The 12,801-nt window shown below is 37.2% G+C and overlaps 1 protein-coding gene across 1 annotated transcript; it reads right to left on the minus strand.

The window, feature by feature from the left end:
- Nucleotides 1-3,151: 3,151 nt before the first annotated feature.
- On the minus strand, nucleotides 3,152-4,378 carry LOC140144473 (uncharacterized). The gene has a single exon (XM_072166284.1). The coding sequence runs from the start codon at nucleotides 4,376-4,378 to the stop codon at nucleotides 3,152-3,154; it is 1,227 nt and encodes a 408-aa protein (XP_072022385.1).
- Nucleotides 4,379-12,801: the final 8,423 nt, after the last annotated feature.

Genomic DNA, 12,801 nt, shown 5'->3' on the forward strand with positions numbered 1-12,801 from the left:
TGTGGTTTTGATGCCTGTTACACATTGGAACTTTGCACTCTACATAATGCTTAAGAGGTACTTTTTTCTGCGCGTGCCAAAAGGGAATTTTCATCCTCCGGGTTTAATCAGAATGAATCGGTTTGAAAAGGTTATTTCCAAACCGATGAAAACTGCATATTTATGACATTTTTGCACATTTTTAAATAATTAGGACGCAGGAAAAGGGGCCACGTTTCTTGATAAATTGTCACTTTTTGCAGTGTCGTTTGGCCTGGGAATTCCAAAATATTTTCTGTATATATCTCTTTGCGTTCATAGGAGGTACCATTTCGATAACATGCCATTTTTAAAACGAATAAAACATTCTGCTGTGTCAGTTGGATTTCTTGCATCCTTTCTGAAAATGTATACTTATCATCATTACATTTAAAGATACAATACAAAATGTCAAAAAAGTTATACTTTATTTCTGCCCCTTTTACACACAAAAATATTGATTTGTATGTTTGAAGAAATGTGTGCTATATTTTTAATAGATGCCGTCTTTCCTAGAAAACCAAAAACACCAGACAAACATAAGTTAACATTCCTAAGGGCATTTAAGCTTCGTCTTGCGGAACTTTTGGAAGACATGGACTCTCAGCGCTCACTCAGCAGCGCAGATGATTGGCTAACTAATGAAGCGATTGCAGTTGCTGAAGCACACAGAGGTGGAACATTCAGGTAGTAATGCATGCTATATCTCGGTAGAATCGTTAGACCTAAGACCACAACGCCAACGGTGGTGCACTCAGAGAAATAGTCACACATTATGTAAAAAAACACGATGTAAATTAAATTATACACAGAATATGTAAAAGTTTGTCAAAAACTTTTACCATGCCAGTTTGTAAATGCTTCAAATACATAGTTGAACTATAACGAAGCTAGTTTACCTATTTTGTGTAATCATTGCATGCAATGAAGTAAAATGTCAGCCCAAAATACTTCGCTGATTGGAGAAAATCTACCTAACGTGTTATGTACTTCGACACGCATGTAGTTTTTACCTATTTCATGTAAGAAATTATAGCGCAAACCAAAAGAAATGGCAGATACGACGTGTGTGTGATCGTGTAGCGCATACCTGCTGAAACTTCATTCAAATAGGTAGGTTTCGGAGTCATTAAGCTTGAACCAAACTGGAGATTCGTTCGATAAGTTATGCATGGATTTCTTTGATACTTTAAAATGGCTATTTATGGGTTCATTTTGCTAGATTGATCAACATTTACATTAGAATTGACATGCACCGGGACATTGCAGCGATACGAGTAGGACAACCATTACAGTACAATACTGTACTGTATACTGCGCCCGGACACTGCGTGTATCTAGCAATGTGTGTACGTGTTGAGATAGATCACAAATACCACAGAAGATCTTCTCTGGTAATACGGACAGTGTAGCCGTGATATGCATTGAAATGACTTCCATAATGTAGCCTAGTGTACCAAGTGTCACGAATTAGGCTTGAAGTTGAAGCCTTGAAGTGACAATGCATTAGTGTACTATAGCATCGTATCGTACATGTACACGCGCGAGAGAAACGCTTACATTGAACATTAACTAGATAGCGGGTTGAACTGAATAAAATAAAATAAAAACAAAATAAAATACTTCATGCATGAAATTGTATTGTTGAATGAATCTGACAGTTAACCAAGATCTGATGACTTCAAATCTATCATGAATTATGTTTCAGCATAAAATAATAGAAAGAAAGAAAGCCCCAACCCTATTGACCTGTTTTTTGCTTAACTGGTATGTATTTTTGTGAAAAATACTTATTTGTTATAGGGTTCATATGCTACATAAATGTTATGTATTTTTTCCATAATTTGTGTAAAATATTACATAACAATTATGTAGTAAAATACCTAATAGCTGAGGTAAAAAATCTACATATAAGTTATGTAAATATTTTACCTAATATGTATGTATTTTTTTACTTATCTGCTATGTTTTTTACATAATTCATGGTTATGTAAAAATACCTATTTGTTTTGGAGTTCTATACGTACATCGAAGTTGTGTAAAATTTTACACAATTTGTGTATTTTTTTCTGTGAGTGTATGGGTGTATCATCTTAACTATATGAAGTTGAATGAATGTGTGCAGTAGGCTTTGAGCATAATCAGAGTGATAGCTGCTTCCATAGATGAAATAGTTTCATCTAAAGCAATGTTCTTAGAAATATCATTCGTGCAAGCATGGATAACAACATCTCTGAATGTACTGAGGTCGTTGTGGTCATTTAGATCTTTAAACACCTCAGATACAGTGTCACCACTGGTGGACTGAACAGATATGTTCGAACATGTTGCTATCAAAATCCCTTAATATGGAATTACCAATGAGTAATAAGGCAACAGGGTCGTCTACAAGGTTATCACTGTCGTCACTATTACTTGACAGAGAAACATCAGGATTATCAGAAGTTTTCAGCATGTTTAGTAAGCACAACTTTCAGGTCTTCAACCTCTTTACGGCGTTGTACGTTTTCATTCCGCATGGCTTCTTAAGACTTCTTCAGATGTGAATGTTCAGATTTCAGTTCTCCGATTGCCTGTCGTAGGCCAGCAACCGTTTTTTGCGAGAGAGTACAGATCTCTGCAATCGGCACAAGTCCATTTGCGTATAGGTTGTTTGGTTAGACCAGCAAATGTAACATGGAATTTATTTCAACATATGAGCAAATAGGTTCATCAGGGGAAATAACTTTGCACTTTGAATTAGAACAATTCATTAGTTGGGATTGCATAGCATCATCAGATTGGTCAACAGTGGTAGATGGATTTAAACCAACATCGTTAGGCATGGTGACGTATAATCCAGGAGTTGATCACACCTCAGATCACAAACTTCTTGAGATATCGACTCTGCAGAACTACGTATTATTTATTAAGCATACAAAGTCAAACAAATGGAGTTGAATTCAACAGTATTGGCAAACAAAGCAAATGTCAATGGCCCAGGTCCATACACGACAAATGTAATAAGATCTTTATTATGTTTAACTTTTCTTATTTCTCACAAACTTGAAATTGCTTACCGAGAGAAAGCTTTCATCCAGTGTTCTCTTGGACGTCTTCAGCCCCAATATTTGGCACGTGGGGGCGCTGTTGGCTATTCTGAGCCACTGACACCAGACGGTGTCAGCCGGCTCAGAAGAGAGTTGTACACGGCGGGCAGGTAGTATCTCCCGGCATCCCTGTTGAGGTCGCTCTTGTTAATCCTGATGTGGCAGGCTTCGCGAACTCCACGACCAAACCATGACTCATCCTGGTCGATGATTTTGACCTGTTCGGTGGGAATGCTATGTCCTGTGATCCTGACGTGAAGCGCTACAGGAGAGGGTTCACGTTTATGCTCGCGACTTCTAACCCCTAGAGGGCGTTTCGTTTCACCGATGTAAGTGGCGTTGCACGACTGACAGGCGATGTTATACACAGTGTGGCACCGTTCTTCCTTTCTGATCTTATCCTTAGGAGAAACTAGAAGTTCGCGTAGTGTGTTACGGGGCTTGAAATGAACTTGTATCCCTTGCTTTGTGAGCACACGTCGTAAACCCTCGGACACCACTCTTGCATAGGGTATGGTTACATGACCCCTGCTGGAGGGTACAGAGTCAGGTTGGTTGCGAGTTGGAGGGTTGTTGGAGTTCGCGATCGCGAAGTGTGACCTTTTGTATCCACTATGACCCAGTACCTGTCTGATGTGTTCCAGTTCGGCGATTTTGTCCTCTGGGTCAGACACCAAGGTATTTGCACGATGTTCTAAAGTTCTGATTACACCTAATTTGTGCTGAAGTGGATGATGTGAGTCCATAGACAGGTACTGGTCAGTATGTGTCGGCTTGCGATAGATAGTGACCTTGAGAGTGCCATCCTCCTTTCTGTTAATCATGGTGTCCAGCATGGCGATTTGTCCGTTCTCCTCTCGCTCGATGGTGAATTTAATGGAAGGCGAGATGTTATTTATGTGCGTGGTGAAAGCGTCGACTTGTTGATCTTGAATAACCACGAAGGTATCGTCGACATATCTAGCCCAGAACGACGGTGGCGCTGGGTAAGTACTAAGAGCCTGCTGCTCAAACCATTCCATAAATAAGTTCGCTACCAAGGGGGAGACAGGCGAACCCATGGCGGCTCCATTTTCCTGGCGGAAAATGTCTCCTTGGAACATGAAATAGGTGTTATTAACACAGAAAGTTAACAGTTCCATGATGTTGTCGACTGACAAAGAGGTACGATCCTCGAGAGTAGAGTCATTATTCAACAATTCGCGAATGATGCGAAGCGTATCAGGTATCGGCGTCTTAGTAAACAAGGCTGTGACGTCATATGACACCATAACATCCCCTGGTCCTAGCGTGAGATTACTGATCTTGTCAACAAAATCAGCTGACTTCTTGAGATGGTGGGGGAAGAACCAACCAGAGGAGAAATAATGTCCGCGACATAGCGAGCAGCTTGGTATGAAACCGATCCAATCGAAGAAACAATGGGTCTGAGAGGACACAAAGCCTTATGGATTTTCGGAAGGCCATAAAATCTAGGCACTGACTCTGAAGGTGGATCTTTATTAATAAATATTTTTGCAGTAATTCAGGTTCACTTATATTAGCACCAAGTACTTACGGACCATCAAAACGTAAAATGGTTCTTATTGATCACTCAATAATGCGCTGTCAGGTCAGTTACCGATTTTTGTCATGAACAAAAGGTACCTCTCGATGAATCGCTTGTCGGCAAATCAAATCGGCACAAAGGAACAATGCGGTACGTAATTTATTTCCCCTCCACGATATACAAGCTCTTTGGTGGCAAGTCTCTTGATCGATTCCACATGTATAATCATGCGAATTGTCCCGTGTAAATTATGGAGGACAGAATTGTATGTAATGACGATGTTTCTGTCATACGTGACATCGTATTGAATACCATCTATAACCGTGAAGTTGCGTACTAATGAACTTATTTGAACATATAATCGCAACTTCAACATAGGCCTAGCGCCTACCACGTGACAAGCAAAGGCAGAAAACGTACCATATTTTGGAATTTTATTTGCCTATTAATGTGTATTAATAGCGCTCAATTGTTGTTAACTGCGTGTTCTACATACAGAAATCCGACAATAAATGGGCCACTACATGGACAATACATTATATCAATTTTGACCCGCCGGACACGTGCGCTCGTACATCGTATATACATGTGTGTCAGTAAAATACTACCATTTTTTTTCTTGTTTTTATCATTTATATAAACATTCCATATTAGACCTCAATTTTTTTCAGGAAATAAAAGATTAGATTACCATAAAAACGAAACAGTAATCTTTAGCGGGGTCTAATGTAATTTTTACATGGAATTTTCAACGTTTTTTCTGTCCTTATTCTTGCTCAATTAAAAAAATATTTTGGCGTATATAAATTGAAATAAAATTTTCTGCTTCTTAAACAACATCAAATGTGCCATAATTGGGTATCACGAATCGTATATGATGTGCAGTAAATATTCATATATTCTTTTATACATAGGATGCTTCAATTTTGACACAAAAAATATTTCATTGAAATCCCTCTCACTCGGCTATTTAAAAAAGGTAACCACGCTTCCCTAAGAATGTGCAATAAATTAGCATTAAAAATGTTCTTATTTTAGCAGCATTCCAGAAACACTTGTCGTTTGGCGAAAAGAGGAGTACTCAATAATCAATATTAATCAATGAAGCGTTAGTGTGTAAAACCACCATAGGCCATGTCAGTTAACTTGTTTTGTCATGGTTTTATCAGGTAAATGATGTAGTTAACTTCTTTCGACATGCTCTGGGATGTTTTACAAGAAAAATATTTTTAGCTCGTGGGAACCACATAGGGCATTAAAAAAAATGGAACCAATCAAGTTATTATTTTTTCAGGTTAAGAATGCCAAAAACCTTGGTTCCACTAATGTAGCATAAGAAAATCCCAAATCCATAAAACCCTGTACTACTAGAATCGTGAGCCAAAGTTCAACAGCCCATAAATATAATTTATAAATGTAAACATAATTTTGGATAGTCCTGCAAGTATTATTATTACTATTTTAGTCTACTTATTATTGGTTGTTTCATTAACAGTGGCGGTGTTCACGATCTGGTTTGCCGCGAGTTGTGTAATTTATTAATGGATAATCCAAAACACAAATATGTATGTTTATTTTGCAGACGGGCAATATGGAATTGCCTGATATCAACAGTGAGCCCACTGGCGGCAGAAATATACGCGTTCTGCGACTACAACGATAATCTAAGCCTTTTGAAGAAACGTGACTGGCGGCATCAGTTTTGGCTAGAAGTATTTGCCGATTCAAGATTAAGTCCCTTGAAGTACAGCGACTTCCTTTCTCCTAACAATAAAGTACGAGATCGAGCTCCAGTGAAAGTGTTAGGTGCAGGCGACCGTCATTTCTCTGCAAGGGTTCCTTTTTCATGGCTACTGAAAGAATATATGGAGAGCAAGCTCACATATTCGATAGAGAGACGACGTAAGCCTATACATGCACACCCCCCCCCCTCCCACAACCCAAACACTAAAAGCAATTGATTAAATTTTTACTGAAAAAAAGTTCAAAAACCATAAAGAAAAACACAAAATGCGTCTCCTGCAAAATGATAAAAATACAGATATGACGCTTTCGCACTAACACGACACACATCACATAAAACGTATACCAAGTTTGGCATGACAAGAAATGAAAAAAATGAGAGGAGCAAAGTTAAACCTATTTCCCGTTGTTTAGCTTAACATGCTCTGCTTTCATAATAAGCACTTCCAGAAGAGATTAAGGTTATTAATTATTTTAAACTGTTGCGATTTGGTAGTTTACAGCATCTTACGAATGGTAGTGAGCTTTGGCAAAAACTGCATTGCTCATTATTCATAGCGAGTGTGTAGAAGAATTAAAATATCACAAATATACGTTTATAGGTGCTGCGGTTCTTAAGTTATGTTGTAAAGAAGGCTGAAACAACAACACTTTTGTAAAACGTACATAACTCATTAACAACAATGAATTAAGCAAGTTTTTAAATTTGAAAAAAATTAATTAAGCAAGTTTGCAAAGTATACGATTTGTAGAATGAACTTTTGCAAAACATGAAGGTGTTATTTTTCAATAATATATTGATCTAGATAATGAAAATCGATTTTTAGGTTGCTCCGACCAACAATACCTCGTCTACCCTTAACTCGGAGCATATTTTAATAAAGCAATATAAAACTAATGTGACCATGAGGATAATTTTTTGTCGTATATGAGACTACATTTGTGTAAGAACGAAGTAACCTGTCCATATACTGTATTTAATGTCAAACTTTTGTTGTAATATATCGGTGCTCGTACGCTTTCTTGGTGTCTAGTCATCGGTGGCGTACCGAAAAAAATTGTTAATTCCAAACATTATATGTGCAATTTTTGCAATTTCATAGGCCAAAATAAGGATGCTTAAGGCATAAAACAGTCCTAATGTGAGATGAAGATCACACATTTTGTCAACTTTGCCCCAGTATTTCGGCGGTCAGCCAGCTACTTAATATAGTGTTAACACGTCATGGCGTCTGTTTCAAATAAGTGCAGTATCATGTTGCAGCGAACAAAATTGTCTATTAGTTCATCAGAATTTTATTGCTTTTAAATATTCAATGGTGCTCGCAGTAAAGAGCATCCGGTCAAGTAGGGACTTTCTTTTTTGGATGTTGTTATTTTTACTCTGTTGATGATCACGAGAAAGTGGAATTTATACGTATTATCCAAATACAAAAACGCAGAGTCGGATTTTATTAATTTACTTTTCTTGTATTTTATTTTTATTATTATTATTTTTTGTTTTGTTATTTCAATTGTTTGTTCGTCAAATAATAGGTATTGAAGAGTCAGTCAACTACCTGTTTGCTCATCAATAATATTTAGATTGGTCATTAGTGTAACTATAAAGGGTTGAGGCGCTCGCGGAGAGGGTACAGGATCCCCCCCCACCCCACCTTCCTGAAACGTTCGTGCATTGCGCGAACATTTCCATAAAATATAGAGGTTGCGGAATGAAGTTTGAAAATTTACTGAATTTCTTGCTCATATTTACTTCAACGCGATCATCTGATTAGTTTAGCACTAACAACGCCCGTTCGCTTAAACTCGGGACATAGGCGATCAAAGGAAGGGCATGTGTAAGCAAATGCATCAAACTTCCTTCCTTTTGTATGGTTAACTGGGTTATTGGTCACACTTCAATACAAACTTATTCATTGCATTTCCCAGCACACAGCCAACCCCACGGCCCACTGCACAGAGAAATCTTGGTTGGGCGCTCTGATTTTCCTATGGAGCATCTAACGTGACACTTTCATATTCGTCCAAATAACAACTTAACATAAATAAAATTAAAGGGTACAGGGTATTTGTGAAATTAGAATATCTTTTCTTCCTGATTCTGCAAAAAAAGGGGAAAATATCATTTAATACACAAGTCATTCTTTCAAAGTCTACTTTGCTCAATAAGCCCAAGTCCAACACCTTAAAATCCCGACCAATTATAGATCATAACAAGAGACGATGAGAAAATGCCAATCAAGCGAGGTTTACATGCAGAAATAACAACTATGGACTGTCAGTCAAATGTACGAGTTTGAGTTTTTAATAAAAATTAATTTAAAACAGTCATCAGACGATTTTGTATCACATGCTTCTCATCTGAGAAGCTGATCGGGGCGAGTGTGTAAACACCCAAAGCCAGAGGCTCGTGCAGTAATTCAGCCAGGATTTTGGTGTGAGAGGGCAAAGCCAAATTTTCGATCTCCATTTTATTGTCCCATTTTTACACTTTACGCTTTGCCGTCGCCATTTTATCCCTGATATTCTTTTGGGGGGGCTTAGGGGTGGCGCTACGCCACTGGGCTCGTGGAAAAAACTTGCGAATGCTTTAAGGACTCTTTTTTTTTCTTTTATTATACCCAATTATCCCATTTTTAAAACATCATTTTATACTGTTACGAGTCGTACTTGACTCAAGGCCAAAATCACCTTTTACCCGAACTCACACGAATGCACTACACAAATACACTGCTTGATTAAGCTAACAAAATCTAAGTCTTTAATTGAAAGCACGTTATGATTGGTATAATATATGACAACAAATGCACATACACAATAATCAAATATAATCACTCTTTATCTATTTAGTACTTAGCCAGCATTCTTCTTCTTGGTGATCATAAAGTTCTTGCAATGTTCTGGACGACTGATGTAATATATCCTTATTCACTTGTCCTGCGAAAATCAGCGAAGTCCATTGTACACTTGCATTTATAAATCCTTGCGTATAAAATCCTCATACGAAAATGGTGCTACTTTCTCCCAAGTACTAAACTCCTTGCGTAGTTCTCCAAACGCGTTTATAACTCCTTGCGCAGTTCTCCAAAACTAAACTCCTTGCGCCGTTCTCCAATACTAAACTCCTTGCGCAGTTCTCCAAATCTCTTTACTCCTTGCGCTGCTTTCTCCAAAATTGGTGCTATTTCCACCTTTCACACAATATCTTCAGGAAGCAGGACTGCGATGCAGTTGTCCCCACTTATTGACAGTTGCGTTGAATCAAAACACCAGACTTCAGCAAGTCGACAGAAGAATATATTTTCCTTTCTTGGAAGAAGTACGTTCTTTGACGTATTCTAGATCTTCTCCGACAACACTGGCAAATAGTAGTACTTTGACTACATGAAATATTTCTGGTGTGCAATTTCCTTTCTTTGAAGGAATTGAACTGTAAGCATATTAGCTAGCTAGCCCAGATCAACACTATAAACTGTGACAATAATTGTGTTTACATTTTCTTATATACCAAGCACTGGGAAAAACTCCATTCTATCAATAGGCTATTACTACTTCACACTATTCTGCAGTCTGGGAAATTCCCAAGTCTTAATTATAACATTAACCTTTCTCATTACATCACTTCCTGAGGGGAAATCCCATTACATCACTTCCTGAGGGGAATCCCATATATGATGTCATCTTCACTTTACAACCTCAGGGGGGGTTTCCAAATATTCCAAATTAGATATGATTCAACTTGTTTTGCTCAATTTGAGAGGGGAATTCCCCAAAATGTCATCACTCATGTAACTTTGTAAACAAAGATAAATCATCAAATTAAATTACTCAGGGCACATCACAATACCGATAGGCTTCCACTTCCCGACACCGGTAGGAACATGCCCGTCACATCTAAAATTGATTGCAGCCCCCCCCCCCCTCCCGTATTTTGTACGTGATTTGGTTTAAATTTATCATTCGTGACTGAATTGTTTATACCATGGAAGTCAGAGTGCCCATGTTTATACATAACATAAGACAAATTCAGTGCTCCCAGCGAAAGTGTAAAAATTAAAGTTGCGTAGGCCTATAAATTTCTTAAAAAGTGAAGAAAACGTATTTTTGAAATGAAAAATTGCCCCCCCAAAAGTGGAAAACAGCAGGATTGACAAAGTTGAAGCACCATTCAACTAAGTACCTAAGTTCTCTATTTAATTTAAGATATCACAATTTCGTGTTAAATGTCCAATATTTTGTCTCAAAAATATACAGCTATCGGCTTAAACCACTTGCACATCTGCTACATGAGCAAATTAACAAAATCTGTAAAACTGTTTCAAAACGTAATGGTCTGCTGCGCAGACTCAGAAAGGTTTTACCTCAAAAAACCCTCAATCTCCTGTTTAAGGCTCTTATTTTACCTCACATGGACTACTGCGACTCAGTGTGGGGAAATGCTGGTACGACCCTTCTGAAAACGCTTGACAGGTTGCAAAACACTGCTGGCAAAATTATTCTTGGTCTCCCACGTAGATACCCCACTGATGTTCTTCTAAATACCTTGAAGTGGGACAAACTTGATGCCCGTCGCAGTATCCACCTTAACATCATGGTCTATAAGAGCCTTAGCAACATCCTCCCACTCCCCTTATGTAACATCTTTTCCACAGTCAGTAACAGTCATGGCCACTCCACTAGATCTGCATCCCAAGGTAATCTTGTCCCTCCAACTAACTGCCTCTGCCAAAAGAAAATTCTCCTCCAGAGGTGCACTGTCCTTTAATCTTCTTCCTACCAGAGCAAAAAATCCGTTGCCAGCTACGGTCGGTTATTTTAAATATGCTTGCAAGTAAATTTCACCTTATGATGTCCTATAGTGCAATATCACTGTTTTTATATATCATTGTTGTTTGTATGCAAATTTTATGCCTAGCTGGTCTAGTTCTTATGTATTCATAATTTTGTTAAAATGTGCAATCTGTTATATACTTTTATAATGTATTTTAATATGTATTGTTTTTTTTTTTGATGTTTTAAGTTTGACCCCTGGGCCAAACTGAAAACAGTGTTTACACTGAGTTTTGTTACCCAGGCAAAAGAAGTTTTAATAAAATAAAATAAAATACTAACAAAGCCCCCGGTGCAAAAACTGAATTGTGATGATTATTATTATCATTATTACTGCATGTCTGTCTGTCTCCCTCCCCTCTCATGAAACTGAATCATTATAACTCATGTAACAAATATAAAAGAAAACAATAAAATACATGCTGTATTTGATTATAGTTTCAAAAATATACACTGGATTTTTTTTTAAGTAGGCTGTCCATTTTAAAAGCTACATTGTAGGGCAGATGTTGGTGGCTTTAACTCAAAACGTTTGAAAATGGTGTACTAGTATATCGAGCATTGTATCTGATTTCATTCTTCAAATGAATACATAACTTGTATGCCATCATTTGAAGAAAAAAAATATACCGAAGTCGAAATGTCCAATATCATATTTTCCAATATTGAAATAAATACCAATCACAATCACACATCACAATCATGCATTGTTATAGGTCTGAAGTTTTAGTTTTTCTTAAATCTCATGTTCAGCATAGTATTATGGTAATTTTGAACAATATAGCTAAAAACTTGCTTAAGGGTAGACGAGGTATTGTTGGTCGAAGCAACCTAAAAATCGATTTTTATTATCTAGATCAATTTATTATTGAGAATTAACACCTTGATGTTTTGCAAAAGTTCATTCTACAAATCGCATACTTTGCAAACTCGCTTAATTTATTGTTGTTAATGAGTTATGTACGTTTTACAAAAGTGTTGTTGTTTCAGCCCCCTTTACAACGTAACTCAAGAACCGCAGCACCTATAAAAGTATATCTGTGATATGTTAATTCTTCTACACGCTCGCTATGAATTGAGCAATGCAGTTTTTGCCAAAGCTCACTACCATTCATAAGATGCTGTGAACTACCAAATCACAACAGTTTAAAATAATTAATAACCTTAAGTAATATTTTTTAATAATATTCAAAAACTAGACATTTCTGATAAATATTTAGGAAACGTTTTTATACTTTTTGAATTTTCATCAACTTTTCACCATAAAAACCATTATCTGTTTTTTATATTATATATTTTGCATTTTTGTAAAGTGCTTTGATCATGTTGACCAGGTTCTGGAAAAGCGCTACAGTAAGTGCTTATTAATTAATATTCGAGAAGTTATAGCATAGTTGGTTGCCAGCTTTTACACATTGGGTGTAAAGTCGACACGGTAATGTAATTTTATGCTAATCGCGCTAGCTCACATACGCGTTGTGATTGGCTAGTCGAGTTCATCATCTGAAGCGCTGGACCGTAAAAATTAGCCATGTGAACCATTGAATACGTTTCTTATGTGACTCTAGGTTA

This window comes from Amphiura filiformis, unplaced genomic scaffold, assembly GCF_039555335.1.
Source record: "Amphiura filiformis unplaced genomic scaffold, Afil_fr2py scaffold_57, whole genome shotgun sequence".
NCBI lineage: Eukaryota > Metazoa > Echinodermata > Ophiuroidea > Amphilepidida > Amphiuridae > Amphiura > Amphiura filiformis.

Excerpts from the sequence above, each read along its gene's own strand:
- LOC140144473 (XM_072166284.1), bottom strand. The coding sequence starts at position 4,378 with ATGGTGTCATATGACGTCACAGCCTTGTTTACTAAGACGCCGATACCT.